The 16,319-nt window shown below is 50.2% G+C and overlaps 2 protein-coding genes across 6 annotated transcripts in view; one reads left to right on the top strand and one right to left on the bottom strand.

Moving 5' to 3' along the window:
* Positions 1 to 131: 131 nt before the first annotated feature.
* Positions 132 to 12,843, bottom strand: ZNF473 (zinc finger protein 473). Of its 2 annotated transcripts, none has more exons than XM_061172705.1 (5): positions 12,765 to 12,843; positions 9,753 to 9,908; positions 7,452 to 7,578; positions 4,146 to 4,235; positions 132 to 2,865 (listed from the first exon to the last, which is right to left on the bottom strand). In XM_061172705.1, the coding sequence occupies exons 2-5, from the start codon at positions 9,759 to 9,761 to the stop codon at positions 302 to 304; spliced, it is 2,790 nt and encodes a 929-aa protein (XP_061028688.1). In that variant the 5' UTR covers positions 9,762 to 9,908; positions 12,765 to 12,843; the 3' UTR covers positions 132 to 301. The 2 variants fall into 2 exon arrangements, with proteins under 2 accessions (XP_061028688.1, XP_061028689.1); XM_061172706.1 differs by lacking the exon at positions 12,765 to 12,843 and adding an exon at positions 12,726 to 12,761.
* Positions 12,844 to 13,279: 436 nt separating this feature from the next.
* Positions 13,280 to 16,319, top strand: part of VRK3 (VRK serine/threonine kinase 3) — a 41,980-nt gene continuing 38,940 nt past the window's right edge. For 2 of the 4 annotated variants that reach the window (XM_061172385.1, XM_061172388.1), the window contains exons 1-2: positions 13,280 to 13,476; positions 14,717 to 14,779. The gene's annotated coding sequence lies outside the window, so the exon portion shown is untranslated. The remainder of the gene's footprint in view (positions 13,477 to 14,716; positions 14,780 to 16,319) is intronic. The other 2 variants (XM_061172386.1, XM_061172387.1) reach the window with 2 other exon arrangements.

The raw sequence follows: 16,319 nt of genomic DNA, 5'->3' as shown, positions 1-16,319 counted from the left end.
CACTTAGGTGGCAGATGGCAGAGCTGGGATTTAACTCAGCAGACTGGCTCCAGTCTACCTCTGACTTCCAAAGCTCCACAGCTTCTCAATGTTTGTGTTTTCATTGTTTTAATGAAACTCATGCGTGCAAATTTTCTAATCAATCTTTATTAATAAAGAGATTTATTACTCTTGGGGGAGGGGCTTACACTGGGATGGTTTCAACTTTAGGCCTCGGATGAACACATTCTCAGATGTCTGGGATCCGCTGCCACCCAGCAGCCATGGGCAGAATTGCTACCTGTTACTTTGGAGTGTGAACTCACTGATGTCGGCTGAGACCTGAGCAGCAGCACAAGGCTTTCTGACAATGTGGACACTGATGTGGTTTCTCCTTGGTGTGAATTCTCTGATGCTGACTGAGATGGGCTCTAAGGCCAAAGGCTTTCCCACACACATCACAAGCATAAGGCTTCTCCCCAGTGTGAGTTCTCTGATGCTGCATCAGATTTGCTTTCTGGGCGAAGGCTTTCCCACATTCGGCACACACATAAGGCTTCTCCCCACTGTGAACTCTCTGATGCTTAGAAAGGCACGAGCTCTGGCTGAAGGCTTTCCCACATTCCTGACAAACATAAGGCTTTTCTCCAGTATGAATCCTCCGGTGTCGGATGAGTGGAGCACCCAGGCTGAAGGTTTTCCCACAGTCGCCACATTTGTAGGGTTTCTCACCTGTGTGAACTCTCTGATGCTTAGAAAAGCACGAGCTCTGGCTGAAGGCTTTCCCACATTCCTGACAAACGTAAGGCTTTTCTCCGGTGTGAACTCTCTGGTGTCGGATGAGTTGAGCGCCCTGGTTGAAGGTTTTCCCACAGTCACCACATTCATAGGGCTTCTCGCCTGTGTGAATTCTCTGATGCTTGGAAAGGCACGAGCTCTGCTGCGATGTTTTCCCACATTCATTTTGCTCAAAGGGCTTCTTTCCTGCCTGAGTTCCCTGATGCTGAACAAGGTGGTTACTGTAGGCAAAGACTTCGTCACACTTGTTAGGTTTAAAGGGCTTCTCTGCAGTTTGGATTAACTGATGTTCTGAGAGACATGCACCTTGGCTGAAGGTCATTCCACATTTGTTACATTGAAAGGGGTGCTCACTCTTATGGGTGGACTGATGTTTGGCAAGGGAGGCACTATGAACGAAGGCCTTCCCGCAGTCCCCACATTCATATGGCCTCACTCCAGAGTGGGTCCTCTGGTGGCGGATGAGCTGTGAACTTTGGCCAAAGGCCTTCCCACACTGGTTGCACTCAAAGGGCTTCACCCTGGAGTGAATCCGCTCGTGCTGAGTCAGGTATTTGCTGCAGCTGAAGGTTTTCTCACATTTGTTACACTTAAAGCGCTTCTCGCTGACCCTTGGAGGCTCTCTCTGCTCTGGGTTCTCATTCAAGATCTTCCTGCTCTCGTTGAGTCCTTGTTTTTCTCTGGTGTGAATGCTCTGGTGGCAAGTTAGGGTCGAGTGGCAAATAAAGCGCTCACCACACTCCTGACATTCGTAGGGGGTTTCCACAGCATGGATTTTCTGGTGCTGAACAAGGTGTTCGTTGTGGCTGAAGGTCTCCTTGCATTCGGCACAGCTGTAGGGCTTTTCTGTGGCGTGAATGGACAGGTGTCGATTTAGGTGGGAGGGCCGGGTGAAACTCTTGATGCATTTGTGGCACTTGTGGGGCCTGTAGCCCGTGTGAACCCTCTGGTGTTCATTAAGGTGAGTGTTCCGGTAAAAGGTTTTCCCACATTTGTTGCATTCGTAAGGCTTCTCGCCCCTGTGAACCCTCTGATGGGTCTTTAGGGTCACGATATGGCTGAAGGGTTTCCCACACTCATCGCACTTATAAGGTTTTTCTCCAGTGTGAACAGACTGGTGTTTGACAAGCAAGGAGCTTCGCCTGAAGGCCTTCCCGCACTCCTGACACACAGCGGTCATTTTTGCAGCATGAATTTTCTGATGTTGGAGGAGGTATTTGTTAAAGTTGAAGATCGCCTTGCATCTGGCACATTCGTAGCGTTTCCGAGTGTGGGTTTTCTGATGCCTGGTGAGATGAAAGGTTTGGCTGAAACTCTCGCCACATTCATTACATTTGTAGGATTTACCACCTGGGGGGGTTTTGTGACACTCAACAGGCTGTGAGTCGTGACCTGCTGGACCATCACTGTCTTGACTCTTACATGGTTTTTCTTCACTGTGAATGTTCTGATGCCACAGGAGGTGTGTATTCTGACTAGAAGTCTTCCCGCACTTGTTACCCACATAGGACTTGGAGCCTGTGTGAGTCACTGACTGCACAAAAAGGCAAGAACTCTGGTTGACATCTTTCTCATACTCTTGAAGCACAGTGGGGTCCTCCCTAGTGTGAAGAATCCAGTGCTGGATCAGACGGTAGCTCTGGCTGAAGCTCTTCTCACACTGACTACATTTATATGGCTTCTCCCCTCCCTGGATGTTATCCTGCTGGCTCTGGTCTGAGTAGCACCCAAAGTCATTCCCACTTTCCTGAGACTTAGCTGGTGTCAGGCTCCTTTCAGGAAGATCAAGAGTCACAGAACCCACTCCTGGGAAAAGGAGGGACTTGGGACCAAGGCCTGTCTTGAGTTTGTAGCTCTCGAGTTCATGGCTCTTGCATTCTGTGGGACTTTCCTTGCTGGTAACAATATTGGACTTCAGAAGACTTTCCGGATCTCCTAGCAAACTATCTAACCAGCTCTGGCCTATGCAGGCTTCTTCCAGATGGGAGTTCCAGAGGCCATCCTTGGAAAACATCTCGGTAATCTCCTGGGAGAGTCCTTCTTCCAAGAAGTCCTGTGGCAGAGGAGAGGTCTTGCCCTCAGCAGTGTCTGAAAGAGAGGGCAAGTGCAAATGTCTCCTGGGCCCTGGGGGTTAAAGACGGGAGCTGTACGCTGAGAGCAGACAAAAGGGAGAACAGGTGATGGGTCCTGAGTCAGGCCTATCTGGCAAGGGGATGAAGGAGACGGGGCCAGAGTGGTGATCCAGCTGGAACTGGCATCACAGGAAACAGAGCCCATTTCCAGGAGGATTAAGAGGGAAGCTGGGCAACCTTGAGGGTTCCACAGAGAAGTGGAGGCTCTCAGTGGATATCTCCACCATCACCCCCAACAGCTAAGGCCCACTTCCTAGAGAAGTGCAATCAATGGAAAAGAGGTATAAATGATAACAATGCAATACGATTGTTACCACGTGGTTATCATTGTACCCACATCCAAAGGTGGTTTGCACGTGGTTACACATGCTTGGAACCAGCCTGGATGTTAAGGTGGCAGAAACAGAAATCCACGGTTGCAGGAGCCTGGGCCTACGTGAAAACACCTGTGCGCTCAATGGGAGGCTACAGAAGGTCCATGTTCACAAGCTCAGGAGAGGTGAGCAGAGAATAGAGCTCCCGGCTGACGGCTGGGGTGCAGGCTGAGACTGAGCCGTGCAGCCTCCACTCCGTGGCCTCTGGTTCAGGGGTCCTTCTCCTCATGTTAACAGCCTAACAATGAGAAAAGCCTCCAGTGCCCCAGGCAGGGCCCTGCCTCTGCTTTTTCCTCCTGGGGATGTCTCGACCAGTGTAACACCCGGGAATCCTCACTGCTTGACTGGATCCCCTGGAGAAACCATGGCCTGGAAGAGGGCAGACCGAAGGCTCTTGGCAGCATTTAGGCCCGGGCTTGAGTTACTAACAGATGGGCCATCTGCTAGGCCCTGTGGACCAGGAAGGAAGGATGGGCCTGAACGAAAGTGGGGTGAAACAGGTAGACAGGGGGTCCACAGTGCTCAAGGGGCACAAGGCAGGAAGGTGGAGGGACCAACTCAGGGAATGTAAGGCCGACCCCTGCTGAGTCTGGAAGGATGTGGAGGGGACAGAGGAAGGGCACCAGGACAACCACGTGCTGAACACAGAGGCAGGTGGAGATAAGGCATGCAGGGTGAGGGTCCTGGACCTAAAGCCAGTGCGAGGCAGAGTGAAGCCTGGAAGCAGGGAATCAAGCTGTCTGGGTAGACAAACTGGGTGGGATGGAGGTCCCAAAGATGGAGGGCCCACAAAGGGCCATGCCCCACGATCCCTCCACCCTCCCGCTCGCTGGGTGCTGGTGGGCCCTCTCTGCCCACTCACCAGGTCCTGTTGACTCTGGGCTTCCTCTCGCCAGGGCCGCCAGCTCTTCCCCATCATCTGGATGGGAGGTCAGGTTGGGTCTGGGGGGATCTGAAGGGAGAGAAGAGCACTGTCACCAACCAGATGACAGCAGCATGGAGGGCCATCTGGCCGCTGAGTGGGAACCTCCCGGCTCTCCTGACTATTCAGCACCTTATCCAGGGCACGGCTCCCAAGGGCCAGATGCAGTACTGGGTGACTCCAGGGACGCCTGCCCTACAGGGTTCCCAGTCCAGTGGAGGAGAGGGACCCAGACAGTCACAATCCAGAGTGATCAGAGCTGTGACAACTGGGCCTGGGAACACAAAGGATCTGTAACAGCTCTTGAGGAATGAGCAGAGTGGCCGGGGAGAGGCAGGTACTTCCTCGGCCATCTGCGATTCGTTCATTCACCCATGGACAACACACGGCCAGAGGCCTCCATGGGCCAGGCCCCGTGATGAAGTGTGTTGGGGTCCCAGAGCTCAATCCCACACTCTACCCCCTGCAAACTTCCTCAAGGAAGGGAGCACAGAGTTATAATCCCTGGGGAAATGTGCTACAGTGGGGAGAAAGCCACTGCTAACTTCAAAGATGAGAGGCCATGAGCCTAGCAAGTAGGCTTCATCTTTTAGCTGAAAGAGGGCAAGGAAAGAGATTCTCCCCTACAGCCTCCAGAAGGAACCAGCCGTGCCCACACCTGGATTTCAGCCAAGGCAGACCCACTTCAAACTTCTGACCTCCACGGGGCTTTCCTGGTGGTGCAGTGGTTAAGAATCCGCCTGCCAATGCAGGGGACACAGGTTCGAGCCCTGGTCCAGGAAGATCCCACATGCCACGGAGCAACTAAGCCCGTGCGCCACAGCTACTGAGCCTGCGCTCTAGAGCCCGCAAGGCACAACTACTGAGCCCGCGCGCCACAACTACTGAAGCCCACGCGCCTAGAGCCCGTGCTCTGCAACAAGAGAAGCCACTGCAATGAGAAACCCGCGCACCACAACGAAGAGTAGCCCCGCTCGCTGCAACTAGAGAAAGCCCGTGCTCAGCAATGAAGACCCAACTCAGCCAAAAATAAAATAAATAAAATAAATAAATTAAAAACAACCACAAAAAACAAAAAACTTCTGACCTCCAGAACCATCAGTCAGTGTGTGCTGTTTTCAGCCACATTTGTGGCATCTGCAAGAGCAGCCATAGCAAACGATTACACCACTCATATATATACACACACAAACGTGTGCCAGGGAGTCAAGGGAAACACATTTCTACCATGGATTGTAATTTAAAAATTGCAGACACTGAGATTTGACCTCCCACAAGCTGCTTCTGTAGCACACATTGAGCAGTTTGGAGAAAATCTGCCCCAATGCAATAAAATTACATGAAATGATAGTTTTCAGTGTGTAATCCTTTTTTTCCTTTTTAAAAATCTTTTGGAATAAATTATTTTTTCTGCTTTTGGAAAAGAAAGAAGCAAGGAACTTGAGAAGGGGAAATGAGCTGATCAGGATGAGGTGACACGGATGAGGAGCAGCAAGGCTCCACCTAGTGTCTCAGCCCTGCCGTTCCCTCCCTGTGTGACACTGCTGTTCACAGCCCAGGGGAAACGGTTAGCACCGCAGGCTGCCTGCTCTCCTTGGAAAGGCCTGCTCACAAGGCTGGCCCTTGGCTGGTGTCTGGGAACCTGGATTTCGGGGGTGGGGGGTTCCAGCCTTCCCTAACCAATAAGAGGGGCTCCCTGTGCCCAAACGCCTGCTTCCCTTCGGGGAGTCTAGGATTTGGGTACATGGCAGGCAGAGGGTGCCTATGCGACCAGCCCCCGGTAAAGAACCTGGGTGCTGGGTCTCTAATGAGCATCCTCGTAGACATTTCATATGTGTTGGCGCACCTGGTCGCTGGGGGAATTAAGCATGTCCCATGTGACTCCATGGGGTGAGGACTCTGGAAGCTGGCGCCGGCCCCCCTGTACTTGGCCCCCCGAGCCTTCCCCTTTTGCTGGCTGTGCTCGCACCCCTTCTCCGTGGTAAGTCATGGCCGTGAGTAGGACCATGTGCTGAGTCCCGAGAGTCCTCCTAGTCAATCACCAAATGTTGGGGTGCTCCTGGGGACTCCCACAGAGCTGGGAAGGTGACTTCCCCTCTTTGAACCTCGATTTCAGGAGGATCAAGAAAACAGGGAGTCAGACTTCCTTGCAGGGTGACTGGAAGATGGGAGGAGAGCATTGTAAGCGCTTGGCCAGCACAAGACCCAGCGCCTGACGCAGCGGCTCTTGCTGCTCACTCATCTATTCGGTGAGCCCCCAAAGCGGGTACTGGCCGTTCCGGACACGGGGGCTCCACCAGGGAACAGCACGAGTACCTGTCTGCAGGAAGCTCCCATCCTGGCAGAGGGAGACAGACCACAAAACGAGCGGTCAGAACATGAAGGAGCAGTGGGCAAGCCAGGCAGGGGAAAAGCAGGGAGTGCTCATGGGGTTGCAGTTTGTCTTAAAAAAGGGAAGCCCCATGGTGGTGCAGTGGTTAAGAATCTGCCTGCCAAAGTGGGATCCCAATGTCGGCTCTTCCCGGACCAGGGATCGAACCTGGTCCGGGAAGATCCCACATGCCACGGAGCAACTAAGCCCGTGCGCCACAGCTACTGAGCCTGCGCTCTAGAGCCCGCAAGGCACAACTACTGAGCCCGCGCGCCACAACTACTGAAGCCCACGCACCTAGAGCCCGTGCTCCACAAGAGAAGTCACCACAATGAGAAGCCTGTGCACAGCAACGAAGAGTAGCCCCCGCTCACCGCAACTAGAGAAAGCCCCCACACAGCAACAAAGTCCCAACGCAGCCAGAAATAAATAAATAAAAAAAAATTTTTTTTAAGGGAAAAAAAAAAAAGGGGAAGCCCTGAGTCAGGGAGGGGACAGAGGAGAGCAAATGCAAAGATCCGTAAGTGTCAGCTGGAGGAATTCCTCTACCATGATGAAGAGGAAAGGCAGGGGTCGGATCAGGGTTTCTCAACCTGGGCACTACTGCCATATGGGGTCGGATAATCCCTGCATTCTGGGATATGTGGCAGCACCTCTGGGCTCCACCTACTGGATTCCAGGAGCACACCCACCACTGCCAACTGGTGACAATCAAAAAGGTCGCCAGGCATTGCCAATGTTGCAGAATCGGCCAGCTGAGTACGCTGGTCTGAGGCGCTCAGGAGGCAGGGGCTCATTCCATGGGTGACAAGAGAGCCACGGGTGATCACCGAGCAGGGCAGTGACAGGCCCCTGGGGCTGGGGTGGACACTTACTCAGCAGGAAGAGGTCCTGGTAGTTGTCCAGTGCCGTGTCCCAGAACAGGTCCCCCTGGTCCAGCCCCAGCTGCTCCCAGTCCTCCAAGGTGAAGTCCATGGCTACGTCCTTGAGGGTCGCAAATTCCTGGAATGCAACACACTGTCAGTGATGACTGCGGGGCTGGGGTCAGGGAGGGGCCAACGGCTCACTCAGCAACCCCAGCCCCCCACGCGCCAGGCCTTTGGCAAAAGTCGTCTTATGAGAACCTTCAGATGTAAGAGACTGGGCATCCCCGTATTTTCTAGGCAAGGACAAGGAGTCTTGAAGAGGAGACGTGAGGTTCCCTCAAGGTCACAGAGGTGGGTCTGCCTGATCCTAACATCCATCTACCTTGGCTTTTGGTTTTTTCAGTGTTTGTTCAAGATTTTAAGTTTTTTGTTTTTTTTAGTTTATTTATTTTATTTATTTATTATTTATATATTTTATTTATTTATTTATTTATTTATTTATTTTAATTTGGGTCTTCGTTGCTGCACGCGGGCTTTCTCTAGTTGCGGAGAGCAGGGGCTACTCTTCGTTACGGTGCGCAGGCTTCTCACTGCAGTGGCTTCTCTTGTTGCGGAGCACGGGCTCTAGGTGCGCAGGCTTCAGTAGTTGTGACACGGGTTCTAGAGCGCAGGCTCAGTAGTTGCGGCGCGTGGGCTTAGTTGCTCTGCAGCATGTGGGATCTTCCCGGACCAGGGCTTGAACCAGTGTCCCCTGCATTGGCAGGCGGATTCTTAACCACTGCGCCACCAGGGAAGCCCAAGATTTTAAGTTTTTTAAATTAAAAAAAAATTTTTTTTAATTATAGTTGATTTACAATGTTGTGTTAATTTCTGCTGTACAGCAAAATGATTCAGTTATACATATACATTCTTTTTCACATTCTTTCCCCTTATGGTTTATCACAGGATACTGAATATAGCTCCCTGTAGGGCCTTGTTGTTTATCCATTCTATATATAATAGTTTGCATCTGCTAATCCCAAACTCCCAACCCTTCCCTCCCCCACCCCCTCCCACTTGGCAACCACAAGTCTGTTCTGTGTCTGTGAGCCTGTTTCTGTTTCATTTACTCATTCCACAAACACCTCGAGGAACTTCCCCGGTGGCACAGTGGCTAAGACTCCGCACTCCCAGTGCAGGGGGCCCAGGTTCCATCCCTAGTCAGGGAACCAGATCCCACATGCATGCCACAACTAAGGAGCTGGCAAGCAGCAACTAAGGAGCCCATCTGCCACAACTCAGACCCAGCGCAAACAAATAAATATTAAAATACAAACAAACAAACAAACAAAAAATATCTTGAGGCTTCCTGTGTGCCAGACCGGTGATGGTCCCTGGGGACCCAGAGATGAGTCCCAATCAGTACCTGTCCCCGTGGAGTGCCAAGTCTGGTGGGGCTGACAGATATGGTCAGGGACACCCCATCCGGGTGGATTTGTGCTACAGTGGAGGCAGCAGGGGTGATATGGGAGACCAGAGCGGGAAGGAGCTGACGCTGCCCAGGGAAGGTGGGGGGAATGAGCTGGGTCTTGAAGGCTGTGGAAGACTCACCAGCCAGAGATGGTGGGCGGGGTATATTCTAGCAGAGGGAGGAACCTGACCAAAGGCGGGAAGCTGGAAAGTACAGAGTAACATTTTACCACCAGGCCAAGAAGGGAGTACGGCGTGTGTGGGGACATGGAGAAGACAGGGTGGAGGGGGGCAGGACCCAGGTCACGCAGGGATGGGCTCAGAAACCTGGATTTTATCCTATAGGCAATAAGGATTCCTGGAAGGATACTGAGCAGCAGAGCGACAGTGTGAGGGCTTTCCTTTAAGAAGACCGAGTTGGGGGACTTCCCTGGTGGCGCAGTGGTTAAGAATCCACCTGCCAATGCAGGGGATACGGGTTTGAGCCCTGGTCCAGGAAGATCCCACACGCCGCGGAGCAACTAAGCCCGTGCACCACAACTACTGAGTCTGCACTCTAGAGCCCGCGAGCCACAGCTACTGAAGCCTGCGCCCCTAGAGCCCGTGCTCCGCAACAAAGAGAAGCTACCGCAATGAGAAGCCCGCGCACCGCATCGAAGAGTGGCCTCCACTCGCTGCAACTAGAGAAAGCCTGCGCACAGCAATGAAGACCCAACGCAGCCAAAAATAAATAATTAATTGATTTTTTAAAAAAAAAGATCGAGTTGGGGACCATGATAAGACAGTGAGCCAGAACAAGGCAGGCCAGCTGTGCAGCCTTTGGGGATGATGGGTTAGGATAGGGAGGGACCCTCGACTCACCTTAGTCATAGCCAACGGGGGCCCAGCAGCCCAGTCCTCCTTTAAGCTCCCCCTCCTGGGAGAAAGTGTCCTTTCCTCCTAGGGCTGACTCTGGCCATGCTGGAGGAGCCCCCAAAACGTCCAGAAGCAGGAGGAGGAGTCAGAACATAAGTCTCCCTGCAGGAATCACAACAATTGTATTTATTGAAACCACCCCAGCCCCACGTTTCTCCTGTGCTTCAGAGCCTGCAAGTCCACTTCACAACCCTTCTTAGCACTCACAGTCAGTAAATACAGCCAGTAAATACCCACTTGGGAGAGGTGGAGATTCAGATCTATCACCTTGGCGGAACCTTCTGTCTTGCTCCCCACTGTGTGCGCAGTGCCTGGCACACAGTAGGGATTTCTAAAATATTTGTTGACAGAACACATGTGTCTCTAACTGAACCCCTGGGACGATGCTTCTGATATTTCTGATTATCATCTCTAAGACTTGAGTCCAGGTGAGCCTCCAAGACTGTTGATGTTTCTTCAACCTTTTTTTTTAAACCATGACCCACAGTAACACAGACAATATATACCATGACTACTCATTTGCATACATAACTGAACAAAAGCTTCATGAAACAATACTTCATCTTACAAAGTAGGATGGACTGGGATGTTTACCATTCTGGTTGCTTTTATTTTACTTCATTACAAAAAATTATGGTCACTGCCCCCCGAGTTATTTTCATGACCCCTAGTATGCAAAACACTGTACCACTGGTGCGGCCACTGTGTATTTCCTAAGTAGCATATATCTATGGGGTGTCGAAAGCACTCCATATCATGAATCAGCAACGACACAGGTCCACAATTCTTAAGTCTCTGGGGCCAGGTATGCTTTGAATTCAGAAATTTTCAGATTTTAAAAAGATGATCCAGGGACTTCCCTGGCGGTCCAATGGTTAAGACTTCGCCTTCCAATGCGGGGGTTGTGGGTTCGATCCCTGGTTGGGGAGCTAAGATCCCACATGCTTCATGGCCAAAAAACCAAAACATAAAACGGAAGCAATATGGTAACAAATTCAATAAAAACTTTAAAAAATGGTCCACATCAAAAAAAAAAACTCTTAAAAAAAAAAAAAAAAGGTGATCCACCATATATATGGTGTATTTCATTAGAATCCCAATGCAGTGGGGCGGGGGAAGGGCGCTGGCGGGAGCATTTCATAATTGAATACTTTGATATTTCTAGAACAGAGGTATCAATATTCACTCTAGGTAGGATAATTAAAAGTAATAAATCACAGCAGTTCTAGTCAGTTGTGGGCACCAAATCCATGGAAAAAAATGTTTGGTTTTCAGAGCATTCTAGATTTTGTGACTGCAGATAAGGGAATGTGGTAGACCTATAATAAGTGCTAACATTTTACCCAACTTGGATTTCCCTCACGACAGAGGTTAAGCCGTGACTTTTTAGTATAATTTGATCCACAGATTTTTAAATTTTTATTTTATTGAAGTAAAGTTGATTTACAATGTTGTGTTAGTTTCTGGTACACAGCAAAGTGATTCAGTTATTTATATATATGTACATGCAGTATATGTGTGTGTATATATATATTCTTTTTCATATTCTTTTCTATTATGGTTTACTACAGGATATTGAATGTAGTTCCCTGTGCTACATAGTAGGACCTTGTTGTTTATCCAGTCTATATATAATAGTTTGCATCTGCTAATCCCAAACTCCCAATCTGTCCCTCCCCCAGCCCCCCTCCCCCTTGGCAACCACAAGTCTGTTCCCTATGTCCAATCCACAGATGTTTTATCTGGTCTGAGTTGGCATAGAGTGTTTTGACAGAAAATTCTTTTAAGTAATCCCAAACTTAAAAGCTGGGAGATTTCACCTAAAAATTTGATTTCCAGCTTCTGAAAAATCCTAGGATTTGGCCACATGGGGTCTGCATTCCCACGAAGCTAGTTTGTTGGAGGCCGTTTAGAGCTACCCCTGCACCCCGCTTTAGATGGGGTGAGCCCTCCCAGATGCCCCACAGCCCTCACCCAGACCTCTTCTCTCCTTTTCCTTATCTGCCTGACGCTCATAGACATCTGAGTTTGAGAACTCTACGTACAGTTTCCAGATCCCGTTCTGTCCACATCTCATACACTCTCAGCCCTGGGAGGGAAGAAACTGGAGCCCTGATGCGAAGCTCAAGGTCACCCAGCCTGTCATAATAACTTGAGACAAATGGGACTGGAAAGCCTGAGGCCCTGAGTCAGGGAGTCTTGCCTCTTCCTGGTGTGGGACCACGGCCAGATCATTCACCCTTTCTGTGCCTGTTTCTACATGTACAAAATGGGGCAGATACAACTCATCCACAATCTCCTGTCTACAATTCTGAAAACATATGGCTCTGAAAACCAGAACTTTATTCAAAAATTGGCAGACAAACTGAACCCGAATTGCCACAGGCTATGTATACTCTTTATTCCCCTCCAGTGTGAATATTCATGCCTTTTCCGGCAGAAATACTCGATTTCCAAGAATTGCCCCAGATCTCGCTTGGGGGTGTTGCCTAATTATGAAACATGCACACTATTAACTCTCTAAATTCTGAAAAATTCTGATTCCCGAGATGATCCTGGTGGCTGCGGAGCTGACAAGAGAAAATGCGAGGACAGAGCGGCGCCTGGCACACAGAAAGCGCCCAAATAAATGGTAAATATCTTGACTTTCTAAGGAACTCCCATTCATTCATCCCTCAAGATCCGACCCAGCTCTGCCAAAGACTTCAGGCAACTCACCCCCTCCTTCAGCCTCAGTTTCCTCACCCAAGAATAAAATAAAATAGAATCGATCCTCTCAGGGCTGCTGGTGAGAGTTGGAAACCACTTCAGCAAGATCCTGGCTCGTAACTCTGAACAAGGGCTCAAGACTCCACCTAGATACCCACAGCCCAAGGCGACTCGCCCAGTGCCGAAGTCGCCCCAAAAGCATTCCGTCACCTCTCGTCTTCAGCGATCCCAGCCCCGGCGTCTCCTCACCTCGAGACTGCGGTCAGCCGGGTTAAAAGACTCGACCCCAAACGGGTGGGAGCGGGAGACCCAACTCCTCTGACACGCGCCTCCCCGCAGCCACTTCCGGTGCCGGGAGAATCTCTTCAGGGCTACTCCCCACCCAGGATCCTCCGCGCCAGCCCCAGGACCCCGTTTCCCAGAGAGCTATGCGGACGCCTTTTCTTGTCTTCCCATCTCCACCCGCTTCTTCGTCCTTAGAGGCCCCGCTGAGCACACTGGGAAATAAGAGTAGAAAGAGACTCGGCATCAGGTGGCATCTGGGTATTGTAGTCCAGCTTTTGAAGGACAACCTAGTCAGTCTTCGTAGTTCATCCCTCCTTACGATTGGCTCCACGTTGGCATATGCGCAGTAGAACCAGGAAGCGTTCCACAGAAAGTGGAATGGGGTTGGGCGATGAGGGAATAATCCCTCCCCCAGCCCTGAGTCTGAGGGCTGGTCTGCCGCGAAGGTGCCTGGGAAATGGAGTTCTCAGGCAGGCACAGCTCGCGGGCAGTCCGGAGGTCTGCGTAGGCTGCGCGGGCGTAGTCCTCCTTCGAGGGAGAGGATGCGCGCGCAGCGCCTTCCGCCCAAGCGGAAGTTTTCGCAGGGCAACTGAGAAGGTGAGTCCCAGTTCCCCTGGAGGGTCCGAGAGTCTGGCTGCAGATATGTGCTTCCGCACTACGCTCACCAAATCTACAGGTGAGGGGAAGGAGAAGCGGAGCAGGGGGAGGTCTCCTGATACTCTAGCCAGAGTTCGGTCGTGGTGCCTGTGACGTCAGCGCGACTTTTTGTGGGAGGCGGAGCCCCTGGGAGCGGGGGTCGGGGGTCGGGGGTCGGGATGAGAGAAGCTTCTGGTCTCCGAAATAACCTGACGGCTCCAAGCGTCCCCAGCTTCTTCGGGCTCTTGGTGATAGGCGTAGCCACGACGGAGACGGGCGGAGCTAATGGGGAGTTCGACAGACGCCCCGCCGTGGTACTACGTCATCCCTGGTTTCCGCGGAGGACGGGGCCGAGGCGGATCCCGTCACCTAGATGATTAGCCCTCCTGCCCTAAGTTAGAGTCTAATCTTTAGCTCTTCCAGGAAGGGCACAGTATTTAACACATAGCAGATATTCAGTAAATGTTTGTTGAGTAAATAAAGAAAATGGGTGAATGAATGATAAAGACTGGCCTGAGTGTTGGAGCCTTGGCTTTGAGTCCTGAGCTAGCCATATGACCTTGGACCGGTGACTTGAGACTCCCTTCTTTCTTCCATACATATTTATTGAGAGTTTAGTATAGCTCTACTTCCACTTGACGTATTAAACAGTTGCTTGCTTATTTGTTTATTAAACTTGTTTTCCCCCACTAGAATGGCTTTGTCGGGTCAGGAGCCTTGTTTGTTTCCTTTGCTGCTGTATCCCCAGTAGCAGGCACATATTAGGAGTTCAGTGAATAATTATTGAGCGAATGAATGAATGAACAAACTTAGCACATGTTGGCTACATAGCCAATGCTCAATAAACATTAACCATTATCTTTTTAAAAAATAAATATTTATTTATTTATTTGCCTGCGTTGGGTCTTCGTTGCTGCGCGCAGGCTTTCTCTAGTTGTGGCGAGCAGGGGCTACCCTTCTTTGTGGTGTGCGGGCTTCTCATTGGGTGGCTTCTCTTGTTGCGGAGCAGAGGCTCTAGGCGCGCAGGCTTCAGTAGTTGTGGCACGTGGGCTCAGTAGTTGTGGTTTGTGGGCTCTAGAGCACAGTCTCAGTAGTTGCAGCACATGGGCTTAGTTGCTCCGTGGGATGTGGGATCTTCCCGGACCAGGGCTCGAACCCATGTCCCCTGCATTGGCAGGCGGATTCTTAACCACTGCGCCACCAGGGAAGTCCCAACCATTATCTTTTACTTACATGTGCAGCAAACCTGAGTCAGGCTCTCCACCTCTTTTCACTTACAGGACACAGTTAAGATGGAGTTTCCAGCCCAGTGAGTCTGAGGGCCAGACCGTGACCCCATAAAGGTACCATCCCCTGGGGCATGTGCCCCTTAAGTCCTATTCCCCACCAACGGCCTGCTCCTGCTCCATTTCCTGTGTGTTACTGCTCGCAGACTTCACTCCCAGGAGAAAGGTTATCAGCGGCGTGGCAGTGGTCCAGGCACTTGCCCATTCCTAGAGGCCGTCTTTATCCAATGGCACTTGGCACCTGGGGAAATTCCACTGAAACCGCCTCAAATTTTCAAACTTTTATTTACATAAGTAACCTAGCACAGTCTTAAGTGTATTAGTCAGACTAGGCTAGACCATGCTGCAGTAACAATGACCCCCAAATCTCAGTAGCTTAACCCAGACACCAGTTTCTCACTCATACAAGGTCTGGAGCAACTCTCCAGGGTAGCTGTCCTCTAGACAGTTTTGATCTTGTGGCTCTAACATCACACAAGGGTTTCTGGTTTGTCATGGCCTGAAGGGAGAAGTGATGGTGACTCTTCTAGCTTAAAAAAATGCTCACCAGTATTTATATCTTTGAAAAGCTAAAGATGTCCATTTAAATGTTATCACCAGGAAAGCAAATGATTAAGTCACACGACCAATCAGGATTACAACCTTCTTAGAGGCTAAAGAACACTTGGCGACAGTTTTGAAATCATATGCCTTACACAACTTGTGTAAAATAACAGAAAGGCAGTTTTATGCCACAGCGTGGTTTGTGCTCTTCTGCAGGCCAAGGGGAAGAGAACCCTTTTCTTCTCTGGTTGAGATTTCTTTCATGGGCTGTTTGGACGGCCTGTGTGTTTCAAGGGCAAGCACTGGAATTCCATGAGTTAGCACCAAGAGGAAATGGAGAGACCTGAGAGGCTCAGAACTTAGGATATGGAAAGAGAAAAGGGAGGAATAGAAACATTAACAAATGGAAGATGATAAGTGGGATACAGGGCATGATAAAGTAATAACAACCACTAACATAAAAGGCTTTCTGTGGGCCGGGCCCCTGTTCTTTGCAATTGATAGAAATGTATTGCATTTAGGCCACCAGCCACTCTGTCAGACAGGAATTGTTAAAAGCCCCATTTTACCATTGGGCAGACTGAGGCACAGAGAGGTTAAGTAACATGCCCAGCAAGGAGCACATCTGGAATTCAAATCCAGGCAGGCTGGGACCAGAGCCTGTGATTTTAAGGACTCTACTGTTTGCAATCGCAACAGAAACCAGTCTTTACAGTGAATAAAGGAAAAGGTTTTAATTAGACTGAGCCAGACACAGAAAGATAAATATGGCATGATCTCACATATATGTGGAATCTAAAAAAAAAAGTGTCAAACTCATAGTAACAGTGAGTGGAGCGGTGCTTACCAGAGGCTGTGGGGGAAAAGAGATATTGATCAAAGCGTATAAACTTCCCATTATAAGATGAATAAATTCTGGAGACCTAATGTATAGCATGGCAGCTATAGTAAATAATAACTAATTGTATACTTGAAATTTGCTGAGAGAGTAGATCTCAAGTGTCCTTACCACACACACACACACACACACACACAAATTGGAACTATAAGAGGT

Source organism: Eubalaena glacialis, chromosome 18 (assembly GCF_028564815.1).
Source record: "Eubalaena glacialis isolate mEubGla1 chromosome 18, mEubGla1.1.hap2.+ XY, whole genome shotgun sequence".
NCBI classification, from domain to species: Eukaryota; Metazoa; Chordata; class Mammalia; order Artiodactyla; family Balaenidae; genus Eubalaena; species Eubalaena glacialis.
Note: the sequence above shows the minus strand (reverse complement) of the source record. Positions and strands in the feature narration are given on the sequence as shown.

Coding starts and splice junctions, on each gene's coding strand:
- ZNF473 (XM_061172705.1), bottom strand. Junction 4,236..7,451: donor CCAGGACCTCTTCCTGCTGA/GTAAGTGTCCAC, acceptor CTCTCCCTTCAG/ATCCCCCCAGACCCAACCTG. Junction 2,866..4,145: donor CCCAGAGTCAACAGGACCTG/GTGAGTGGGCAG, acceptor CCTCTCTTTCAG/ACACTGCTGAGGGCAAGACC.